This window comes from Vulpes vulpes, chromosome 10 (genome assembly GCF_048418805.1).
Source record: "Vulpes vulpes isolate BD-2025 chromosome 10, VulVul3, whole genome shotgun sequence".
Classification (NCBI taxonomy): domain Eukaryota; kingdom Metazoa; phylum Chordata; class Mammalia; order Carnivora; family Canidae; genus Vulpes; species Vulpes vulpes.
This window is the reverse complement of record NC_132789.1, coordinates 78511191-78533815: the sequence shown is the minus strand read 5'-3', so window position 1 is coordinate 78533815 and position 22625 is coordinate 78511191. Positions and strand designations below refer to the sequence as shown.

The window sequence follows — 22625 nt, the reverse complement described above, 5'->3', positions numbered from 1 at the left end:
TAGTTAGAAATATTGTAGATTATTTTCCTGTATTCTTACTACTTTTTCCCCTTATGTCAGATTTTAGAGGGCCATTCAGATTTCATTAATGGCTTGGTGTTTGATCCCAAAGAAGGCCAAGAAATTGCAAGTGTGAGTGATGATCATACCTGCAGGTATGTTACTTACGTTAAAAGCACATTTTTCAATTTTCATCTTATTTTAATGAGAATTACATTGTAAAATTACAGAAAATATAATTTTCATATATACTCCATAAAAATGTTGTAAAAGATGCACACTTTATTTAATTATAAGCATGGCACAGACATAAGTTTCAAAACTAGTGAGTTCTCATCCCAGATAATGAAAACTTCCCTGCCTCTTAGTTTATATATATATATATATGCATTTATGAAATTTAAATATATATTGGGTCAAATTCTCCACTGTTGGGTAAGATCAGTAGGGCAATAAAAGGCAGTTGCCATATTGTGGATTTATTTTGCAGATCCTGTCTGATAACTTGATGCTTAATGAATTGCAAATCTTCTTTGCTAAAAAAAGACATGGGAAATTTCCTGTTTTGACAAATCTGAAGTCTCTATGTAAGGTTTTCTGTAGATATAGTGCATTTCAATATCCTTTTCTTCCATCCCATTCCCCAGTTTGGAATGGATGAGAGCTATAACATTTTTTAATAGTGCCTAACAGTGGAGAATTTCACAAGTAAAGAACAAGATGAAGAGCAAGAGTAGGAGGTAGAAATAAGCTGAGGAGTCAGGAGTGAGATGAGGGAATTCTAAAGGAGTGCCAGTTTCATTTGCTTTAACAGTACTGTGGGAAAAAAACACAGCTCTGCTATTTCACATAGTTTTAATATTTGATAAGGCTATAACAAAATCATTAGTATTTGTGAATACTTGTATACACATAAAACCTTTAAATGTGTCCTTTCACATTGGCAGTAAAGCCATTAGCTACTCTTTCAATTTTAATCATAATAGCTCATCTTTTTAAATTTACAGAGTCATAGGTCATTATTCTTTATATACTGCCTGTGAAAATGTTCATGTCAAGGACAGAAAAATTTACATGCCATTAAGGTGTTAGGGCCTCAAGTGTTACAAACCCCAAGTTTGTATAGAGACCTGAAGAGTAAATGGGATAATTTTTAAGGTAAAATTTAGAATAGATCACAGATATAAATAATGACATTTTAGTTCTCTAACTCATGGACTTTCCTAATCACAAGCATTTGGAATAATGAAACTTGAGAAGGGGGAAAATAAGTGACTTTGCAAGCCAAGGAATAACCTCTGAATAGTGAACAATAGCTAGAGACCTGGGATTACATTCAGTGGTCTGTGATTACTTTTTTTTCTTATAGTAGTATTTTGGGGTTTTTTAGACTAGTAAAATTGTCCTAAAATTTTAGGGACTGACAAAGGGTTGCCAACTTTTTGTCAAGTAATAAGAATTTTAAAAAGTCTGCTGCCTTCTATTATTACCATCATTTTATGAAAGTAAGAACATTGTTACTCTAAAAAGGAGAAAGGCTTAACTTCAAAGTAAGTCCTTTAAATAAATTTAGCTTTTTGAAAAACTTACTCTGATGCCCCTAATTGCCTTATTTTGCTAGACTGTGGTTGATGATGTTATTGTTCAACAAATACTTACTCTCCCTCCCCCTTCACATGGAAGGAGATTTTCCCACACCATTGGGTTTAGCTTGTTTAGGCCATCACAATGTTAGCAGTTGTGATACAAGCAGACATTGAAATGATTACCTGGTTTGTGTTGACCTACTGTCCTCTGTCTCCTATAAGATGAACATGTCTGGATAGCTACTGGTCCCAGAATGAGAAACATATGGAACAAATATGGACCCATCTGGTATTATGAAATAGAGCTTCCTGCAGACTTGTGAGCAAGAAATTTATGCTTATTTTTATAAGCCATTGAGATTTGGAGGTTGATAACATCATTTTAGCAATAGCTGGGGAGCTAAATTTAGAATTCATCAGGTTAGTTCTCCTATCAGAAGTAAAGGACAGTTCTGATTGGCTATTAAAGAAAGTCAAACCTCTTGGGCCAAAAACAATATATATGAGACTTTTAAAAGAAACAGCATAGGGATTCCTGGGTGGTTCAGTGGTTGGGCAGCTCAGGCAGTGGTCCCGGGATCTGGGATCAAGTCCCGCATTGGGCTCCTGCAAAAAGCTTGCTTCTCCCTCTGCCTATGTCTGTGCTTCTCCCTCTGCCTATGTCTGTCTGTCTGTCTGTCTCTCTCTCTCTCTCTCTGTGTCTCTCATGAATAAATAAACATATCTTTAAAAAAAAATAAAACAGCATAAATCAAGAAGTTTAAGGAAGAATAATAAGTATCATACATTCATAATAACAAATGGAAGAAGGGATTCCGAGAGGACTACAAGAGGAAAATATTTCAGTACAACTATCTACATTAATTCAAAGTATAGAATTAATTGCCAAGTTACTAATAAAGACACCATCCAACTGGCAGCTGTGGTTTGGGCAATGGAAATAGCTATTTATATCCTAGGAATCATCCCTATCACTATACTAAAGAAATGCCTACCATAGTTTGGGTCTGCATGTTTCATTTGTTCACTTGGACAAATGAAATCCTTGTCCAATCATAGGCAAATCCTCTTTCATCTTGGAAGTAATTTTATGTGCAGGTGATACCATGCTTAAAAATACATACTCAATAGAATAGCCTGAAGGTCAACAAGGAACTAGAGGATTTGAACATTATAAACAACTAGACCTAACAGACATATACGAAAACACTCACACTTTCAGCATCACCAGAATACACATTCTTCTCAAGTATACATGAAACATCCTCCAGAATAAACATTATGTCAAGCCTAAAAACAAGTCTAAATACATTTTAACAGGTCAAAGTCATGCAGAGTATCTTATTTGACCACAGTAGAATAATCAGTAACGAGGTAAAATTGAAAAATCTACAAATATCAACATATAAACAGTCAAAAAAGAAATAAGGGAATTTAGAAACTACTCTGAGGTGAGTACGAATGAATACACAACAAAATTTACAAGATGCAGCAAAACCATGCTCAGAGGGAAATTTATGGCTATAACCACCTATATTAAAAAAAGAAGAAATAACTGGAATCAGTAACATCAGTTTACACCTTTAAAGAGCTGGAAAAAGAAGAAAGGAAACCCAAAGGGAGCAGAAGGAGGAAAGTAAAGATGACAGCAGAGATAAAATAGAAATAAAAATAGAAAATAATAGAGAATAGATGACACCAAAAGTTGGTTCTTGGAGAAGATAAAACAAAATTTGCAAACCTTCAGCAAGACAGATGATTCCAATTAGTAAAATCAGAAAAAATGGGATATTACTACTGACCTTACAGAAATAAAAAATATTTTTAAGAGAGTATTGTGAACAGTTACAAACCAACAAATTTACCTAGATGAAATGGTAAAGTCCCAGAAACACAAAATTCCCAAAACTCAAGAAAAAGAGAATATCTGAATAGACCTATAGAAAATAAGGAGATTGAATCAGTAATCAAAAACTTCCCAAAAAAGCAACCTAGGACAAGATGCTTCACTTGTGAATTCTACCAAACATTTAAAGAAGAATCAACACCAATCTCTCAAATACTTCTAGAGAATTGAAGAGGAAGGAACATTTTCTAAGTCATTTTATGATGCCAGCATTATCTTGATACCAAAGGTATCACGAGAGAACTGTAAACTAATATCCCTTACAAATACTGATGCAAAAATCATCAACAGTGGGATGCCTGGGTGGCTCAGTGGTTGAGCGTCTGCCTTTGGCTCAGGTCATGATCCCAGGGTCCTGGGATTGAGTCCCACATTGGGCTCCCTGCAGGAAGCCTGCTTCTCCCTCTGTGTCTCTGCCTCTCTCGGTGTCTCTCATGAATAAATAAATAAAATCTTTTTAAAAAATCCTCAACAATATCTATATAAAACTGAAAAACTCTTAGAAGATAACATAGGGGCAGATATATGTGACTTTGGATCTGGCAATGGGTTCTTAAATATGACACCAAACAACAACAAAATAAATATAAATTGGACTTAATCAAAATTTAAAACTTTGGACATCAGAGGATACTGTCAAAGAGTAAAAAGACAACTCACAGAATGGAAGAAGATATTTGCAAATCATAACTGATAAAGGTCTGGTATGCAAAATACATGAAGAACTCTTAAAATTCAACATTAAAAAGACAAAAGACAACCCAGATAGAACTGTTGGGTCATCATACTGTACACCTAAAATTATTATAATACTATATACTAGTTATACTTCAATAAAATAAAGACAACCCAATTTTAAAAAATGGACAAAGGACTTCAATACACTTGAATTCTCAAAAGAAATGTGAAATAGAGATGCCTGGGTGGCTCAGCGGTTGAGCATCTGCCTTTGGCTCAGGGTGTGATCCCAGGGTCCTGGGATCGAGTCCCACATCAAGCTCCCTGCAGGGAGCCTGCTTCTCCCTCTGCCTATGTCTCTGCCTCTCTCTCTGTGTGTCTCATGAATAAATAAATAAAATCTTTTTTTTAAAAAAAAGATATAACCACAAGCACATGAAAAGATGCCAAATGTCATTAGGGAAATGCAAATCAAAAGCACAATGAAATACTGCTTCACACTCACAAGGATAGATCAAAAACAAAAGTAGAAAGTAACAAGTGTTGGGAAAAGTGAAGAAATTGGAACTCTCAAACCCTGCTGATGGGAATGTAAAATGGTGCAGATATTGTGGAAACATTGTGGCAGTTTTCTCAAATAGCTAAACATGTGACCCAGCAATTCTACTCCTAGGTATACATCCAAAAGAATTGAAACAGGTATTCAAACAAAAATTTAACAAAGGAATATCTCTAGCAGTACCCTTCACAATAGCCAAAAGGTGGAAATAAACAAATGGCTAGATAAACAAAAAGTGGCACATCCATATATTGAGAGACAATTCAGCTCTAAAAAAGGAATGAAGTACAGATACATGCTACAACATGGGTTAAAACTCAAAAGCATTATGCTAAGTGAAAGAAGGTAGACATAAAATATTCTCAGATTCCATTTATATAAAATCTCCAGAATAAGCAAATATATAGAAACAGAAAGCAGATAAGTGATTGCCAGGAACAGTGGGAGTGGGAGGAAATAGAAGTGACTGCTCAGTAGGAATAGTGTTCCCTTTTGAGATAATCAAAATGTTCTGGGACTAGAGAGTTGTGATGGTTCCACAACAATGTAAATGTACTAAGTGGCCGTGAATCATGCACTTTAAAATGGTGCATAAAATAAAGTAAGTGACTAAGTCAATAAATTTTTTAAATACTAAGATATGTTATGTGAAATACTACAGTCAGTACAAAGGAATATCACATTACATCCATGACCAAAAAGACCATATAACAGGAGCGGGACTACAATATGAATTCTTAACATTTTATACTATAAAGGGCAGAAAAAATATTTCTGACTAACTCAGTGCCAACTTAAAATAATTTTTAAAATAAATATTTTGACCTATGCATGGTTTCTAGTGTTTGACTTTGTCATTTCCAAGAGAGACACAGAATTATAATTAGCTAGATTTATGGCCATAGGGACATCATTTCAAAACAGTCTATCCCCTGAACAAGTTCATAACGTTTATCTATTGTATTGAAATTGCCAAATTCTGAATCAGAATGAATATAGTTCTTACTTATACTAAACTAGTATGTCAGTATATGGTTTAAGAAGTTATCATTTATTTATCTCTAGTTATAAAGAATAAATGTATTGAGAATAAACTAATCTATAAACCCATAGACTAGTTCATTCAGTCAGCAAATATCAGACATCTACTATGCACCAGGCACTGTGCTAGACTCAGTCATCACTAACCTATTTTCTTTCTTTCTTTGGAGTGTTGGGACAGTAAGGGAAAGAGGAGAGGAAGGGGAGGGAGAAACACAGACTTACTTTTATACTTGTGACTAATCATTTCAAAACCATTCAGGCTTCTTCAAGACTGACAAAGGTATTTTGTGTAAATTAATTGCAGTATTAATAAGCAAAAATGTTAGTAAATATTTTATTGAGTGCTTTACTGTATGTTAACCACCACTCTTAAGTACCTTACCTAGCTAAATTTAATTAATTTTTACAACAATTCTGAGATAAGTACTATTTTATACTCACTTTACACGATGGGGATACTAAGATATAGAGAGGCTAAGTAATTGTGGAAAGGGACATAACTGTTAAGTAGAGGAACAGGGATATCAGGCAGTCTGGCCCCAGTACCTGCACTCTTAACTCATTCACCTGCCCGAGTAACAATTTTCATGTTTACCCTGAGAAGATGGTATTCATATCTGACAATATTTTTAGATCTGTCCTCTCTATATTCTGTAATCTAACTTCATTAATTCAATTGTGAACCAACATGCTACTCATAGTCGGAAATGTTATTATAGAAGAGGGTAGCTTAAATTTTATCTAAGCTTCCATCTAGTTTTAGTATTCTGTGATCTATGCAAGTTTATAAGAAAATTGAGTTCTCATTTAAATTAGCAGTTCTTTATCAGCCCCAGTATCCATCCCCCTTTTAAAATATTTTGGGGATCCCTGGGTGACTCCATAGTTTAGCGCCTGCCTTCGGCCCAGGTGGTGATCCTGGAGACCCGGGATTGAGTCCCGCATCGGGCTCCCGGCATGGAGCCTGCTTTTTCCTCTGACTGTGTCTCTGCCTCTCTCTCTCTCTCTCCCTCTCTCTCCCCACCTCTGTCTCTCATGAATAAATAAAATCTTTTTAAAAAAATAAAAAATATTTTAAAATGCCAGCTATACAGTCTTAAATGAAACTCAGAGAAATATAAGCTATCAAAATATATAATCAGGATGTGAGGGCGATCTGGCTGCGACATCTGTCACCCCATTGATCGCCAGGGTTGATTTGGCTGATCTGGCTGGCTAGGCGGGTGTCCCCTTCCTCCCTCACCACTCCATGTGCGTCCCTCCCGAAGCTGTAGAGGACGACCATCCCCAATAGAGGAGGACCGTTCTTCGGTCAAGGGTATACGAGTAGCTGCGCTCCCCTGCTAGAACCTCCAAACAAGCTCTCAAAATACATAATCATAAAAAATAATTTTAGTATCTTAATAGTATTATAGGATTCTATAAAAAAAAATTGTTACAGACTAACAGTATAGTGTGAATTACTCAGGACTACATAAGAAGACAATGAGGTAGTCTTTGTCCATGTTTACAATGAATAAATTGGAATATCAGAAAAATAAGATGACAGGAAAATGTAAGGCAGAGGCAAGGCTGCCAATGCACAGTTCGAAGGATATGTTTTGCATAAAGTACAATGTAAAATAATGCCATCTGGAGTTCTGCACTGTCATATCCCTGAGTAGAGCTATGGTTATTAGAATAAAACTCACGTCAGAAGTAATAGAAAGTGAAAGAGGGAAATAATGTTTTCAAAGTAGAAATAACACAAGACAAATTATAGGATGTCAAGTTGAAAAACTAAGGAAAGATAATATTCTTGCAAATCAGTTTTTATGTGGATAATATCAGAATACTTCACTGTTATGCCATGGGATGGAATGCTAGCAAAAATTGCAAAAAGTGTATATTCTACCTTGAAACACCCCCACCTCTAGAGGTATTTTGTAAATTACATTCTCATTTAATGAATCCGTTCATTTAATCCTTGATCCTTATGTGGTAAGTTTTCTTCTTATTCCTTTTTATAGAGGAGAATTCTAGGCCATCTAGCTTTACTGCATTATGCTGCTTCTACTTTAACACTCATTAAGTTTTAGTCTTTTTATATTATTGAAAAAGCAGATATTCAGATTACCTGTGTGTTCTGATCAAAATCAAGCATTATGTAGGGCTTAATAAAATTGATAGAATGGTAGAGTCATGTCTACAGAAGTGTTACCTTCTACTTATGAAGAATTTATAATTTTTGAAAGATGCCTTTGCTAAAACATTCTATACCGTACTTGAAATGATGATGTCATGTTCCCTCTTTATATTTTATTAGCCCAGTTCATAGGTGAGGAAAAGAGTAAAGAGAAACAGACTTATGTAGGGGTAAGGAAAATTACTCTAGAGGAGACTGCTCTGGCCTTTGCACTAGTAAAGTATTTTTCAGGGTCAGCCCTGCTTTACTACCTTGGAGTCATCACAGCTTTTACAAGGGTGCCCTTGTGGCAGGTACTCAGTGAGTGAGTGAGGGAAGTAATGAATACCACTCCGTACCTCTCACAGCATCTTGCCATCACCAAAACATCTGACAGATGTGTTTTGTGTTTAAGATCAGTTCTCAGGTAAATTATGGCATTAACCATTCACCCTCATGTTTGATACCATTTCCTTAATGGTTCCTCATCATCTCCACCATATTCAAATACATGTGCATAAACATATACACATATAATTAAATATACATGTATATGTATATACACATATGTGCATGTATGCATATGTATACATATGCACAGGGAAATGTCAGGACCGGTGTCCATAGTTATGATCCAGCATTATCAAAAGGAGGTTAAAAATATTATAATATTTGAGAAGTAAATAAGTGCATATTCGTTTAGAAAGATTAATTATCCCACACCTCCAAAAGAAGGTGAAAATGGTGTTTAAGTATTTAATGGGTTAAGTTTATTATTTTAAAAACTCACTAATACAGAACATCTTATTCCCAAGTCAGTGCCAAATAACAGATGTTCTTGTATATTAAAAACAGTACTGTTCTGTAAGAACAAGTCAGATCAACAATTATTTATTAAACGCATTTAGTATAGCCAACATTTAGTACTTTGGGGGATACAAAAGAAATAGAAGACCCAGTACTCACTGTTACTACAAAGGATGTCAGAAGTAAATCCCTTTCCTCCTCCACCTCCCCAATAGTCTTTTTAAATATTAGATAAAATTTATGGTGAAGAAAAATTGGCTTCTAGAAACTAAGAATTAAAAAAAAAATAGAAACTAAGAATTTTTAGTTTAAGACTAAAATAATAGAAACATGTAATGTGCTATTCATTTCGTCTATAAAACATGGGATATTAGTAGCTGTCATGTTCTAGCTTATCATTTTTAAAAAGAATGGGAGAGGGGCAGCATATAAAAAATAAGATTGCCTTTTTTTTTCTTTTTTTTTTTCTTTTTTTTTTAGGAATAGAACCAAACCATTGGATAGGGGAATACTAAATTACCTAAGATGTTCACTAAGCCAGTTGTATTGTTTTTTGAAACATTGTACAAGAAGAAAAAGAATGTTTATCAAATGTCTTCCCTGTACCTCATGCTAGTCAAGTTCTTTCCATATTACCATTGTTATGTACATTTGAGAGTCTTCAAAATCCATAGGTAAGATGGAGTGTTCCTACCCCACCCCCACTCCAACTGGGATTTTAAAATATGTGATCTAGTTAAAAATAGTCCTCGCAGGAAAACAGAAAGAAGGGGACAAGGAGCCTTCAGTAAAGCATTCCTTGGAAAGGTTAATCCCTTAATCAGGAGCAAGTAAACTGTGCCAAATAATGCCAGGTACAAAGTGAAATCAGCAGAATTTATATTATGTATTATTAATGTATGGTTAAATAATTGCAGAAATAAAGTTCTCTGCTTCTAAAAGTCCATGTAATTTTTTGTAACATTTTGAATGAAGATAATTATTGCACAGTTATAACAAGAGCTTCAAGAATGGGATAAATAAAGTTTGTGTTGGGTTTGGTAATAGTTTTCCTCCAATGAATGGAACGTAAGGATTCTGTCTTTATAAGAACTATCCAAAAGATATACTAAAATCTGTTGATCATATTTGCAGACCTTTTTAAATTTGATGCAGTAAAGTAGTATGTTAATGCAAGGTTATAACTGAGTAAAAGTTATAAAGTGATGCAAGACTTTACTAAACTTTTATATGATTGTGTACTGGTCGTACCCCTCTCTAATAATCAATTCTTTGTTCTCTCTCATGTGCCCTTGTAGATGAAATACAAAACCACTATTTCATAAGGTGTATTACTATATCAGTGACTGCAGTAATTTAAGCTTGTTTTATGTGGCCCTCGTGTGGTTGCAGTAAGTGAATTGTATAAATGAGAATCAGATCCATAAACGTTTTTCAGGTTTATTTTGAAAGCCCATTTATGTCACTAATATGGACTACTTTCCCTCATTTACAACATAATAGTCAAATTTTAGGTTGTAACATATATCAAAATTTTTCTTGGAAATAATGAAATTCTAATATTTCCTGGATAGTATTACTGGTGTTTATGTTAAAGGAAAAGTCCTTTTACTCTGAATTCCTTAAAGATGAAATCATTATATATGATCTGTTTGAAAACTACCATATGGTATTTCTTTGCAGTTGAGAGTTTAATTTTAAGGTTTATTTTTAAATGTGACAAAATTTCTCTCATTCCTATCCTTCAAAAATCTATCTCTCTACATAAATTAAGACGTTAATTTTCCCCTGGGGCAGCCTCAGCTGGTTTCTCACCTATGTGATGATAAGCTTGTAGTTTCTGCCGAATTTGTTTATAATTTCAAGAAAACAAAATGAAGCAATAACATGTGAGCTTATAAGGTTTTTTAACTCTTCCAAGGCTTTGTGAAGATTTACAATAGTAGATTATTTTATGTATACTACTTGGTTTATTAGTATTGTGTTTGAAACAGGCCACCTTTGTCTCTCCTTCAAAATACACACAGCCTTTGATTATTGACTCTATTTTGACTCATTATCTTTTTTATTGAAGGATCAAATAATAAGCAAATGCAATTACCATTTTCATTTTTATAATTTTTCTTACACTCAAGTGAATAAAATTTCTGGTAGTCTGTTTCTTTTATCATTAATATTTACTGGTACATTAATACTACTTGCTTAGTAGTATCTAGCATTTAAAATAAAAAGCAAAATTAGTCTAATCTTAGTCCTCAATATATTTGAAATACTGACACATACTAAAAGTATATACCCTATACAAAATTCTTATTTTATACTAACATGCCATTTTTGTTGCCCCCACTGTCACCACACTAATTTACCATTCCCACTGTCAAGATTTGCCCATCTAATCCCTGGATTTTGCACCTAAAACCAGACATTTTACACTAAATTACTTTGTAATTTGTTTCACTTCTTCCTATTTCTGTGTTCTCATACTAAGGAAATATACTGTTTTTCCTTTTTCTAAATTATCCATACTGTGATGAGTAACTTAGTGATTGTGTCTGCCTGTGTCTCTGCATCTCTCTCTCTCTTTCTGTGTCTCTCATGAATAGATAAATAAAATCTTTAAAAAAAAAAAAAAAGAAAGAAAGAAAGATTATGGTTAGTATTTTTTGCTTTACTGATTAGAGATGGTCAAATGAATTACAGATGTGTCATTTAAGTCATCCATTCCTTCTTTTGTCTGTTTTGTCAGAAATATTTAGTAGCAGAAGTTTCCTTCTACAGTGAACTCCTTAACAGAGAATGAGATGCCAAAAATGGAGAGCAAATAAAGAACATAGTATTACCCAGGAAATTTCCTTTCATATTCTCGGAAGGAACATCTCCCTCATTGACAATTTAAAAGACCCTTGAGAATATCTAGCATATTTCCGATACACCAACATTCAACTTATGGGACCTTTTTATTAATTAAATGGGACAATTACATTTAAATACCATATGGTAGGGATACTTAATATTCTACTGAAAAATGCTCAGCCTGAAATGAGGCAATAATTTTAATAATAAACTACCAAAAGTAAAGTGTAATTCATAATCGTAGATCTGGATAGTCCTCCATCAGTACATTTTACAGCTGAAATCTAAGAGTTCAACTTAGAAAGGACCACAGGGTTGGCAGGGTTGGAGGGGGTTTTTGATAGTCAAATTAGGTCAAAACTGTCATTTATTTTCCTTTACTTGAAGAGGGATGCTATCTGTACTCCAGTGTCCTTTGATTTAATCTGTAATATTGACTTCTTAATATGTCAGTAAATTAATTTTACCTTAAAAGCTTTTCTTTGAAATCCCTTGCAAACATTTAAATAGGTAAACAATACATTTCATATAGCTCCTGAGTTTTGGTCAAGGTAGTTTAACTTGATACTATTATACTTTTATAGTCTATTATCTTTCCATGTGTTTGATTATGCATATTAAGAAGGCTATGAACTCTAACAGCTTTTCTTTTTTTGTGATGTTCCATGTCCCTGAAAGGTATGCTTCTGTGGTTATAATTAACTTTAAGTAATTTTATTCATTATAAACAAATTTATTAGTAAGTTTGGAAAAAGTAATATGAATTTTCAAATTTATTAATTTTTTTCCTATTACAACAGAAATCTCTTATCTCACATGGTCTAAACCTGTAGTTCGTTAAATAATCAAAATGTTAGTAAACTAAAAGACAACCTACTGAATGGGAGAAGATATTTGCAAATGACATATCTCATGAAGAGTTAGTAACCAAAATATATAAAGCACTTATGCAACTCAACACCAAAAAAACAAATAATCCAGTTAAAAAATGAAGAGACGTTTCTCCAGAGAAGACATACATGTGGCCAATAGCCACATAAAAATATGGTTAGCAACACTCATCAAGGAATTGCAAATCAAAACCACAATGAGATAGCACCTCACACCTATAAGAATGTCTAAAATCAAAACCTCAAGAAACAAGTGTTGGCAAGGATGTAAGGGAAATGGAACCCCCTTGCACTGTGGGTAGGAATTCAAACTGGTGCAGCCACTGTGGAAGACAGTATGGAGGTTCCTCAAAAAATTAGAAAGAGAACTACCCTACAATACAGGAATCACACTAATGGGTATTTACCCAAAGAATACAAAAACACTAATTTGAAAAGATATGTGCACCCCTATGTTTATTACAGCATTATTTATGATAACCAAACTATGGAAGCAGGCCAAGTGTCCATCAATAGATAATTGGATAAAGAAGATGTGGAGCGTGTGTGTGTGTATACACACCATATTTGGAGCTAAAGAATACAATGCCAAGTGAAATAAGTCAGAGAAAGATGAATACCGTATGATTTCACTCATATATAGAATTTAAGAAACAAGGGGGGGGGGGGTTGAGAGATAAACCAAGAAACAGACTCTCTTAACTATAGAGAACAAACTGATGGTTACCAGAGGGGAGGTTGGGGGGAATAGATGAAATAGGTGAAAGGGATTCAAGAGTACACTTATCTTGATGAGCACTGAATAATATATGGAACTACTGAATTACTATATTGTACACCTGAAACTACTATAACACTGTATATTAACTACATTGGAATTAAAATTTAATTAATTAAATAATTAAACTAATCTAGTCTTAAAAAGTGTGAGTAAGCTTAGGAAATCATTTTAAGAAATTGTCTACCTACCTTCTTTTAATGTATAGCAAATATATGAAAATTTACCAATTTGCTAATTGCCAATTTTTTAATTTTAGGCCAAGACCTTTATTTTTCTGTAATTTATGAGTCTGTTGATTAGCACTGGATCTTTTTTTGCATGAACCACACCCATAAAACAGTGTCTACAGTGAAAACATTTGCTTAATTCTTAATTTAGATATATCTAGATTTTTTTACTTTGATTGCTTAATCTTTTATTACTGACACACCTTCCTAATTTAAGAGCATTTTTTTAAGTTAGAAATTTATCTTTAGTTAGTTCCCACCAACTTAGTTTCATTAAAACAGCTCTTTCACATTGATATTCTGTCAGCTTACGTATAGTATTATATTAGTTGCGTCATTACACTAATAAATAACCATGGGTTTACACCACTTACGGTGGCTTCATAAGCAAAAAACTCATATTCCCTCTAAGTCTACAAAAACTGCATGTTGTGGGCCTATTAGAAAACAGCTTTCTTGTTCCTGTCAATCCTCCATAGGGAAAAAGGAAGAGTCTGTCAAAGGAGGTCAGTTAAAAGCTTTGACTATACATTGTATTCACCATATTTTAAAATTGATGCAAGTTAATCCATATATACATATGTGAAAATAACAATATAAGAAAAAGGGGATGATTTCAAAAATCTGCCTTACAAATAGACCAACTGAAAAGTACATTTTGCCTGTCAGACAAATGATGGTTTTAAGATTGTTTTTGTTGGAAATTTGTCAAAGCATAGGTTTTTTCCATTGATAATTAAAAGAAATATGAGAGGAAAAAAGAAAAGGTGCAACCAGTCTGGAAAACTATTTGTAAACTATAATCCATCAATTCCATGCCCAGGTATATACTCGGGGGTGGGGTGGAGGAGTGGTTTGTGAGTATCTGTATTTACTAAAAAACATACAAGAGAATTTATAGCCGCATTATTAACAATGACCAAAACTGGAAACAGCTTAAGTGTCAACAGTACAATAGGTAAATACATCACAGTGTACTCACTGGAGTACTACCTACAGCAGTGTGAGTGAACGATGTACAACATGCAGCGATATTCATGAATCTCACAAAATCTAATGATATGTGAAAGAGGCCAGACCAAGGGAATACATACTCTATGATTCCATTTTTATGCTGTTGAAACCAAGCTAAAGTACATGGTACTGTTAGAAGTCAGGATAGTAGGTGCTTTTTTGTGAGAGAGCAAGGAAGGATGACTAGAAGGAAGCAGGAGATAACTTTCAGAGTTCTGGAAATACTGTTTCTTAATTTGGGTTCTGTTCTTTCTGAGCTGTATGCTTAAGATTTGTGTTTTTTTATTATGTATAGCAAACTGCAAAAACTGTATCCAAAAAATAAAAGAATGTGATTTTTATCTGATGGAACTAATATTAACTAGATGAGCCATGAAGTAAGGACAGAAAAATGAGTTGAGCTCTACAAAGGGATTGGAGAAGAGCTTAATTACGGAATCTATCAAAAAGGGAAATAAGATTTAACAACTTAAAGTGTACCATCTGTATCTTATGTAGTTTTGATAACTCATTTCAGCCCAATTTGTTGTATTTTGCATACTTAGTACTTGGATTATGCAACTACTGAGAATTACTTAATGAGCATGTAAATATAAACCATAAATCACTGTATCCTAGTATGGTAAAGTAATCTGGATCACCCTCTTCATTTTTAAGTCAGTTTGGTTTTGGGTTTTTTTAAGCATCAGATTCTGTCAGGATAAAATACTGTTCAAAAATTAGACTAAAATTTGGTTCCTTGGACCATATTAAAATACATTTCATTAATTGACCTGTTTTTGTTGAATATCTTTATTCATAATTTCTACCTCTTTGGTTTTCTTCATTTAAAAGGAAAAAATCATGAAAGTATCCTGGTACGTATTCAATTTATAGAATAGCAAACAAAAATCAGATACATATTAGAATAAGTTCAAAAGAATGGAGCCTTCAAACGATTCTCTCATGAGACTTACTGAGTTTGCCAAACATTCTTACTATTTCAGTAGTGGTAAAATATATGCTAGCCCAGCACTTTATTATGCAAGAGGCAATAGAGAAGAAAGAAATATTCGGTTGCCATAATTAATAATTTTATTCATTGTGAGGGGTGAATCACAATTGCACAAACCATTAGTAAATGTTATTCCCCTCTTCAATTAAATTGTAATTGTTTCTCTTGTATAGTAAATATAGATGAAAAGTGTTGATTTGGCAAGAGAAAAGAGTGCACTTCTAAATTATTTAATCAAGTAATCATCTTGAAAAACATTTACATTAGTTTATGACTATAACATTTCATAATTGGAGACCCTATAATTTCTACAAGGGAGAATAAATATTTGAAATTGTGTGGTTTGGCACAGAATAGCAGTATTGTCCAATCCATATGCCTACTGTTTTTGAAGTAAAACTTCCCCTAAACTTTAAATGTTTGTTGAAATTATTTTATGGTGTCTAATGAGATATGAACTATAAACCCTAGGGGAAAAAAAAGGTCTAAGACATTCTATTTTTTTAGTATGTATTTTTATTATTGGAGTTCGATTTGCCAACACATAGTATAACACCCAGTGCTCATCCCGTCAGCTGCCCCCCTCTGCCCATGACCCAGTTACCACATTCCCCTGCCCACCTCCATTCTAATGGGCTGTCTTAGTTCTTAAAAATTAGTGGGAAATATCAGAGAAGGTGACAGAACATGAGAGACTCCTAACTCTGGAAAACGAATAAGGGGTGGTGGGCGGTGGGACAGGGTGACTGGGTGACAGCCACTGACGGGGGGCACTTGATGGGATGAGCACTGCAGGTGTTATACTATATGTTGGCAAATCGAACTCCAATAAAAAAATACACAAAAAATAAATAAAATAAATTCTTAAAGACCAGAGTGGTGTGAATACTTTGTCAACCGTTCACACTTCTGCCTCCTGCTTCCTGCCATGCGGCTCTGCCACACTCTGGGCCAGTGAGGGGTAACAGTGGTGAGCAGGAAGGATGAGTGGGGCAGCTCTCAGGCTTGGGGAGGGAGTCGCACTTCTCGCAGCAGAGTGCCATTACTGAGATCTGTAAATTTTGTGGGTTTTTTTTTTTCATTTTATTTATTTATTCATGAGAGACAAAAGGAGAGAGAGAGGCAGAGACAGGCAGAGGGAGAAGCAGGCTCCATGCAGGGAGCCAGACGTGGGACTCCATCCCGGGCCTCCAGGATCACACCCTGGGCCGAAGGCGGCGCTAAACCCCTGAGTCACCCAGGCTAAGTTTTGACCTCCACCATGAGGTTAGGAAAGCCTCGTCAGTGAGCCACTTGGTCCTTGTTACTATGGATTCGCCAGGTACTGAGGAAAGGAAGATAGGAGGAACTGAGTATCTGTTCCTTCAGCCAACCTTTAATCTGTTCGCTTTCAATCAAGGCCACCTTCGATAAGGAGAATTGGGGGAGTGAGCGGGATCAGAAAGGGTGTAAGATAGGAAGTAGCCTCTGGCACGAAAAACCAAAAGCAGAAGAAATAGTTAAGTACAGAAATTATCGTCCCAAATTCACATCACATCACCCCAAGCTAGCTTCTTTGTATGGTATTTTGAAAAATGGGAATATTAGAAGGGTGTGTGTGTGCATGTGCACACGCGTGTGTAAAAAGCACCCCTGGCAGAAATTATTTGTTACTGAAATGACAACTGGAGTAGGAATGTAGCCTGTTTGGTGAACTGGAAACTGGAAGATTCTGCCCACAAAATAAAAGCACATATGAATAATTTAATTTGGCTACTGTGTTACAGTGTTGCTGTGTTAGATCAGAAATGTATGTGACTGTTTTTCCATGATTGGTTATGATAAAGGTTAAATTCTTCATACTACTTTCACATTTTCTAAAATTATAAGTGTTTTTTAACATATACTTTAGGTATAAATGTCTGCCTTATACTCTCTAGTTAATAGCTTTGAATAAATTCATGGAAGTTTCCTTTTTTTTTAGTAGTGATAGTAGTGATATAGCAAATATATTTAACATTGTATGCCTTTTTTTTTTTTTTTTAATTAGGATTTGGAACTTGGAAGGAATGCAGACAGCTCATTTTGTTCTTCATTCCCCTGGAATGAGTGTGTGCTGGCATCCTGAGGAAACTTTTAAGGTTGTTATTTATAACTTAGCTTTCTTTTATCAAGCTGAAAAGACCTATACATGTGTAATACATGCATACATAGAGGAGAAAAATCAGTTACTTTTTCTACCTCAGAAACTCTAATTGCCATAAATGCACTTGGACTAGTCCAGAATTCTGTAACTTAAAAACGCTCTATAATTTTTTATTTTATTGCCATCATCCATAAATGACATTTTTTCAGAGTACGTTTTTCCTACTCTTTGTTAGATTGCAATCTAAAGACAGATACTCAGACTATTTAGTAGCAGTATTCATTAAAAACAAAAAAAAAAGTTAAAATCTATACTCACAAGAAAGCATCAGTGGCATAAGGCAAATTTGAGCTGGCTGCAATGCTATTCAGCTCCTATTCAGAGTACAGCTCTCTAAAATTCTAAAACTATACTATGACATTATCAATTGACTTAATTTCTTATTTCATTGAGAAGATAGGATTCATTCAACAAAAGAGTTCTCTTCTTGGCCAGTATCTTCTCTTGGACATCACTCTGTTTTGTCTTTCCCTAGAATCTAAGAAGTTACTAAGTCCATCTTGATAAAGTTATTTCTTTAGCTGTGTAGATCTCATGCCAGTTCCCTCAGTATCTTTTTTAGTGCTCTCCAATGTCTTCATGCTTCTCTATTGACTCTTTTCCATCCTCACACTGCCCAAAAAGATGAGCTTGATTAATTATAGCAAACCCTTACATAGTGCTAAATGTACTTGGCCCATTGTCAGCATTTCTTGTTAGCTCACTTAATCCTTAACAGCAACCTTATGAGATAGCAACTATGACGATCCTCATTTAACAGATAAGGAAACCGTTTCTGTTACTTCTATCTTGAAACCTTGCTCACTTGCTTTTTGAAGCTGCATTATTCTAGTCCTCTTGAGCACATATAGGTAGACCTTCCCTTTTTCTTTCTCCTCTGCCAACTCTTCTTTCACCAGGTATTTGTGAATTGTTAGAAAGGGTAGTTCTCATCTATACTGCATTCTATGTGTAAAAGGGGATAAAAGAATGAATAAAGCCCTTGCCCTTAAGTTATACAATGAATGGCTTATCAGGAAGAAAAACATGTAAATACAGCAACACAGATTTTAAGTGTTGGAATAAAAAGATCCAGTGAATAGATCAATGACATAAAAAAGCATTAATCAGATCTGCACATTAGCCTTCACTGAGGAAGTAATGCTGAGCTGAGATGTCCCAGACTATATACCAGACTATATAAGTATGTTCTCTGAGCCTTGGGATGCCATGAAAGCTTGTTTAATATACAGCCTATATATTTGCATGAGTAAAATTTTGCAATTTATTCATATTACATAAATAGGGATTGTTCTGTCTATAAGTATTATTTTTGAAACCAGGCCCTATATTTTATTTCCTGCCAGATTTCTCCCCTATAGCAGTGGGTCTACCTAAATATTAATATTACCGTGTATGAATACAATAGCCTACCTTTTTTTTTTTTTTCTAGAGAGAGTACATGAGGGGGTAAGGCAGTTAGAGAGGGAAAGAATCTTAAGCTGGCTCCACATCCAGCACGGAGCTTGACATGGGGCTCAATCTACTAACCCTGAGATCATGAGATCCTGAGATCATGACCTGAGCCGAAATCAAGAGTTGGATGCTTACCCAACTGAGTTGCCCAAGCACCCCAAGTAGGCTACTTTTTAAAATCTGTGACCTAGATGACAAATGAGAACTTTTTTTTTACAACTTCTATCCCAAAACTTGTATCTTAATGCTTGTGATTCAGACCCCTTTCCTCCATGTGCTTTAAGTTAATTTCTGTTTTTCTTCTGTATATCATTAAAACTCCATCCCACCCCACCTCCTCCATTTATTGCTTCCATGCCTTCAGAATGTTTGGAAGTCCCTGCTGTAGATCACATACACTCAAAAAATCCTGACCTTGCCTTTGATGTCTTCCTTCCGTATATGCAGCCTTTTCCAGGTTTTTAATTTTTCCTTCCCTAGGAACACATGAGTAGAATACACTCCTCTGTCATTAGGTGCATCCTTCACCTTTCTGTTCCCACAAGTAACTCTCGCCAAGGCTTAGCTGTTTCAAAAGTTTTGGCTCTCCACCCTTTGATCTTTCTTGCTCACTTCAGTTAAGCTAATCTTAAAATACCAGTTTCATCATGTCACCCCTAAACTCAAAAACCTAAAATACGGAAAAGCGACAAAAAAGTGATTAAGCTTGGAGTCCAGTCCCAGTTCTACCACATACTAGCTGTGTGATCTCAGGCAAGTCACAAAAGCTGTCAGTCACTGCCTTTACTTCTTCCTCTTGTAAAATGGAAACTCATGAAGACTAAATAAGTGAACTCTTAGAAAGTCCTTAAAAGAGAACCTGTCACATAATAAGCACTAGATCGATTTTAGCTGTTTGTCATTGTTGACACTACTACTAAAGTGATCTAGTGGTTCTCTTTGGTCTGATATATCCAATCAAGCCCAGGATTTTTGTTCTGTTTTGCTTAGTCTGGATGAAAATGAGGCAGCCAGAGAAGAGAGGTAGGTCCATGATTACCTGTGTCATAGAATTCTTATGAAAATCATGTGAGATGTGAACTACACAAAAGAGCATGTAGTCTGGAAACCACAAAGCAGGCGCAAGCATTTAATAGTAAAAGATACAAAAATCAAAATATCTCAAGAAATTAAGAACTTAAATCTAATTAACCACAATTGGAGCTAGGATTTTACCAGGTAGTAGTAACAGAACCAAAAGTTTAGGATGTCATGGAATCAAGAGAATTGGGACTGAGGACATCTTCATCTCTGACTCTTAGAGAGTAGACTGTTACTAAATGACATGAAGTGTAACAACCACACTTGCTGAATGCTTTCTGAGTGCCAGGAACTGTGCTGAGTATTTTACATGTGTTCTCTTTTGTAATTTTCACAAAACACTGAGGTTGGTAACATTTTTCTATTCATTTGGTAAATAAAACTGAAGCATGAAAAGGCTAATAAGTAATTAGCCCAAGGCCACACAGTCACAGATTTGACCTCACTCTAGTTCAAGTTCTAGTGTTCTGTGCTGCAAAAGATATTTCCCCTCTGAAGATTCAATGCATATTCTGTTTATGGTTCTGAGAAAAGTCCTAAAGGAAAAATTCTTCTGTAAATTTCTTAGCTACAGCAGTTCCCAAACTTACTTAACGTTTTTACTCTGCTTTCAACCTAAAAAATAACCTATCATCACAATTGAGCATAGTTTAAAAAACGATAAATAACTGAGTATTCAATCTGATTTCAACCTATAATAATAGTGAATGTTTTTTGAGTGTCTGTACTGTGCTAAGACTGTTCTGAGTCCTTTACATATATTAATTAAATCATACCATCCTCATACCACACTATGAAATAGGTACTGTTATTAGCTCTATTCTTACTGATGAGGATGTGAGGTCATTTGCTTGAGATCATACAGCAGAGCTAGGACCCACCCAAACAAGGTCTTTTCTAAACCACCTCTTTGGTTGCCTCTCCTAATTTAGGACCTGGCCCAGATGAACTTTGCCTGTCCACAATCCATAATTTATACCTGAAATCCTTAAGATTTTTAGAGTCAGGCTCGAAATCTCAAATATTTTTATAAATTCTGGTAAGGCTCCCTTGGTCTCCTCCCATTTCCACTGCTTCCCCACCCTCAGCTATATATAGCTCACCAGACCATTCACCGACCTTCACAGTCCAACTTACAATAAGAAATACATGTGCTCTGTAGTCAGACCTTGGTTCAGGACCTGAATGCAGTTGCAGGCTCTGCCTCAGTCTCCTCCTCTGAAAAATGGGATTAATGATAGTAATTTCTTCATACAGTGATTAGGAGGCTCAATAAGACAGGGCATATAAAAGCTCAGTGTTGAATTTGATCTTGTCATATATGTCACTGACCTGTTGTTATTGTTAGTAGTATTAGTATTATTTTAACATCTGCCTATTAAAGAGTAGTTTTAAGTTCTTTCTTTTCTATTAAGAATCCGGTAATTGCAAAGACTACCAATATTCTACTTATAGTCTATGGTCCTTTTTTTTTTTTTTTTTTTTTTTTTTCATAATTCTCTTCTCTAGATGGGAAAACTCTTTTTCATTATTATTTGACAGAACAGCAAGCAGAGGGAGAAGCAGGCTCCCCACTGAGCAAGGAGCCCCACGTGGGGGCTCAATCCCAGGACTCCGGGGTCACCTGAGCCGAAGGCAGATACTTAACCAACTAAGCCACCCAGGTGCCCTGAAATGGGAAATTTCTTGATATCAAGGATCATCTCTTACTTTTGACTTCTGTTGAAATTATCATTGTATTTTGCATAAACATATATAATATATATAAAGTTGATCTTCTTTATTCACAGATTCCATATCTGCAAGTTTGTCTACTCACTGGAACTTATTTATAACCCCAGTATCAGTACTCATGGCATTTCACAGTCACAGACATGCTCAAAGTAACAAGAAATTTGAGTTGGCCAATGAGCACATTTCCAGCTAAGGCTGAATGAGGCCAGTGCTCTTGCCTTCTTGTTTTAGTCCTCATACTCTAAAAAAAGTGTCCTATTTGTGGTCTATTTAGGGCTACATTTTTGTGCTTTTTGTTGGTGATTTCACCGTGTAAAATGGCCCCCCAAGCATAAGTGCTAAAATACGGTCTAGAATTCCTAAGTGCCAGAAGGCTGTGATGTGCTTTATGGAGAAAATACATTGTGTTAGATAAGCTTTATTCAAGCCTGAGCTAGAGTGCTGGTAGCTGTGAGGTTTGTTGGGGTTTTTTTTGTTTGTTTTTTGTTTTTTGTTTTTTTTAAGATTTATTTTATTTGAGGAGTGAGGAGAAGGAGAAGGGCAGAGAAAGATGAAGAGAATACCTCAAGCAGAGTCTGTGCTGAGTGTGGAGTCTAATGAGGAGCTTGATCTCAAGAATCTGAGATCAGACCTGAGCCAAAACCAAGGGTCAGCCACTTAATCGACCG

The 22625-nt window shown here is 35.0% G+C and overlaps 1 protein-coding gene across 2 annotated transcripts in view; it reads left to right on the top strand.

Annotated features, from left to right (window-relative positions):
* Positions 1-22625, top strand: part of NUP37 (nucleoporin 37) — a 41854-nt gene that overhangs the window by 14247 nt on the left and 4982 nt on the right. For both annotated transcript variants that reach the window (XM_026013066.2, XM_026013067.2), the window contains 2 exons: positions 61-155; positions 17533-17623. In XM_026013066.2, coding sequence (XP_025868851.1) covers positions 61-155; positions 17533-17623 — 186 coding nt within the window. The remainder of the gene's footprint in view (positions 1-60; positions 156-17532; positions 17624-22625) is intronic.